Here is a 3004-nt window from a genome sequence, read left to right on the forward strand (position 1 = left end):
ATATATATATAAAAATTATATAACTATAACTATAAATAAGATAACTTGCCATGAAGATCTGGAGCTTCCCCATCTTTTGAGCTGAAGTAATGACTACTTAAAGAAAAAACCCTCTTACAGATGAATGGCATATAATAGGTTGCAAAGGTTTCACAGAACTCCCTAGTTCTCTCATATCACACTCAGGAGTTTCTCAGAACTTCAGAGGATTCAAAACTACAAACAAGTATTTTGAAAGACATCAAAGAAGTTCATATTGGATGGAAAAGGCTGCAAATCAGACTACTAGAAATGGCAGAAACCTGTGTTTCTGAAACTAATTGCTAGCCCTAAACTATTTCTGATATTACTGGTTTTCATTCTTAATTTTGCCAAGAGGGTGACAAAATTACAAAAAAATAAGACACAGACACCCCAATCCTGGCAAAAGTCAATTCCACTCAGCACTAATTTATTTTTCCAAAGGGCTTTGTTTACATAAATATTTGGAAACACACAATTTAAACAGCTTCCTTTAGTGGGTATCACAAGTACAGTGCCAGATACAATAAGAGCTGTCAGATACAGCAAAGACAGTTATCAAATTTAATGTCAGAGTCATAGAATTGCTCAGATTGGAAAAGCCCTTCAAGATCATCAAGTCCAACCATGAACCCAACACTGACAAGTCCCCGACTAACCCACGTCCCTCAGCACTGTGTCTACACGACTCTTCAGTCCCTCCAGGGATGGGGACTCCACCACTGCCCTGGGCAACCCCTTCCAATGCCTCAGAACCCTTTCAGCAAAGAAATTCTTCCTCACATCCAATCTCAACTGCCTCAAAGGTGAGGTTCAAACACCACAATACCTTGATCCACACTATGGTTAAGTCATTAATTTTGTGGATGAGCAGAAAAGTGCTTCTCAAATCTAGTGGCTATCATAGAAGAAAATAATGCTCAGAGTAGTTTCAGTTAAGACCATTCTAATGAAAAGTGTCTTCAGTTATACAGACATTGATCCCTTTATTTATTTATTTATTTTAGGACTTTCACTTGCAAAGAAAACTGTCAGGACCAAGCCTTGGTTTGGTTTATGGTTACCCAAATGCCATCTGCTAAATTAATCCAGGGAAACATTCTAAAGGGGAAGAATATGCTCAGTCATGGTACACTACTATTTGAAATACACCAGAATTATGTGCACAATTACAAAAGTTTTTCCTACTTTCTTCCACTTCTACTGACTGAAAAACAACAGTGTAGCTGTGCAGTGTTTTGGGCTCTGTATTGTGGGTTATTAGAGAAGAGATGTGAAAACTTTCTTGAAGGGGGCCTACGAGAAAGCTGGGGAAGGACTTTTCATAAGGGCAGTTAATGACAAAACAAGGGGAAATGGGTTTAAACTGAAAGAGGGCAGGTTTAGATGAGATATTAGGAAGAAGTTCTTCACTGTGAGGGTGGTCAGACACTGGAACAGGTTCCCCAAGGAAGCTGTGGATGCCCCCTCCCTGGAAGTGTTGAAGGCCAGGGTGGATGAGGCTTTGAGCAACCTGGTCTAGTGGAAGGTGTCCCTGCTGATGGCAGGGGGGTTGGAACTGGATGATCTTGAAGGTCCCTTTCAACCCAAACCATTCTATGACTCTATGAACTTTTGGTTGAGCACAGCAGAACTAAGGCAAAAATCAAAGTTTCCAGGATATCAAAGACTTTAAGTAGAAATGAAATGTGCATAAACAGTGATAATCTTCAGAGAGGAAAGCAGGAAAAAAAGGACTGAGTCTGCACATCTGTAAAATTGTTTCACTACCAGCACTGCAAAGAAGTAACTTCTTGCCCATGCAGTTTCATCTATGAAATTCCACAGACTTGATCTCATCCAAAAAAATGTGACAAACTACATTAAGTAGCTAAAAAAAGAAACAAAAGGTTCACTTTAAAAAAAAAAAAAGGTCAAAAATCAGAACAAAATGTCAGTGATTCTATCAAAGTTACCAATAAAACCGTTGGTTCTCAGCAACATACGCACAACCATCAGAAGATGCAAATATCTGAACTAGGGAGGACAAGTGATATACATCAGAAAGGACCATATATATTTCAGACACTGCAGAACAGTTTTGTCTGCTGTTAGGTGTTATAGTCCCAATGCTGAACAAACAGAAAGGCAATCCAGTGAGGGGAGAAGAATAAAAACTCGTCAATTCTCGTTACTTTAGACCATGTGGCTCATGTTGGGAGGAATTAATCTCAATTTTTAAAAAGAAATAATTTTATTCTTATGTTTGAAGACTTCTCGTAGCTGAGAAATAAGCATTTATTTTCCAAAAAAAAATCTTCAAATAAAAAGATGGTAACACGAAGGATGGAAAAAAAAAAAAAAGTGGTATAAAATCAACCACCTGACAAAAATATTTCAACCTTTTAAGCTAGAATCGACATGTCAACAATAGTTCAAATGTCACACAAAGCCTCCGAAGAAATTCAAAGCTCAAGGTCAGAGAAGATACTCTGGGTGAGAGGAAAGAAATTGTCACGTACTATTGTGCCTCTTCCTTTAATTTTTCGTCCAGACTTAGAGACTGATGGTTTCTGGTCAGTCAGAATTGGCGTAGCATCAAGCAGCTTCCTACAGAAATTAATAAAATATGAGATTACATGGTAAAAACAATAAAATTGTTGATTCTATTAACGTAAACTAAGGTAATCATGCAAAATATTTATCTTCACTTATTTTGAGATGGCAGAACTAAGAATTCAATGAATCCTTCAAGAAATAAAGCAAGACATGCACAGTTCTGCAAGGAAAGGCAAATCAACATATACTTGTTTTCAGCCCAATGTGTATGTAGCCTATATGACCTCTCCACGTGGAAATAAACACTAACAACTTGGAAGTACCCTGTTAAAGTGGTACCTGGCTTTTCTAAAGAGGTTAACTTGTGCTTGGTGCACAAATCATGAAGATAACACGGACAGAAGAGTTCCAGGATCTCAGCAGTTACACAAGTGTTAAGTCTTCG

General features: G+C 37.9%; 1 protein-coding gene across 1 annotated transcript in view; it reads right to left on the minus strand.

Moving 5' to 3' along the window:
- Positions 1–2522: 2522 nt before the first annotated feature.
- The window catches only part of LOC104526096 (NK-tumor recognition protein-like), a gene marked incomplete at both ends in the record, with an annotated part of 24225 nt that continues 23743 nt past the window's right edge, over positions 2523–3004 (minus strand). The window contains one exon of the mRNA XM_029085310.1: positions 2523–2610. Within this exon, the coding sequence (XP_028941143.1) occupies positions 2523–2610 (88 nt within the window). The remainder of the gene's footprint in view (positions 2611–3004) is intronic.

Source organism: Antrostomus carolinensis, unplaced genomic scaffold, assembly GCF_000700745.2.
Source record: "Antrostomus carolinensis isolate BGI_N321 unplaced genomic scaffold, ASM70074v2 scaffold14736, whole genome shotgun sequence".
NCBI lineage: Eukaryota > Metazoa > Chordata > Aves > Caprimulgiformes > Caprimulgidae > Antrostomus > Antrostomus carolinensis.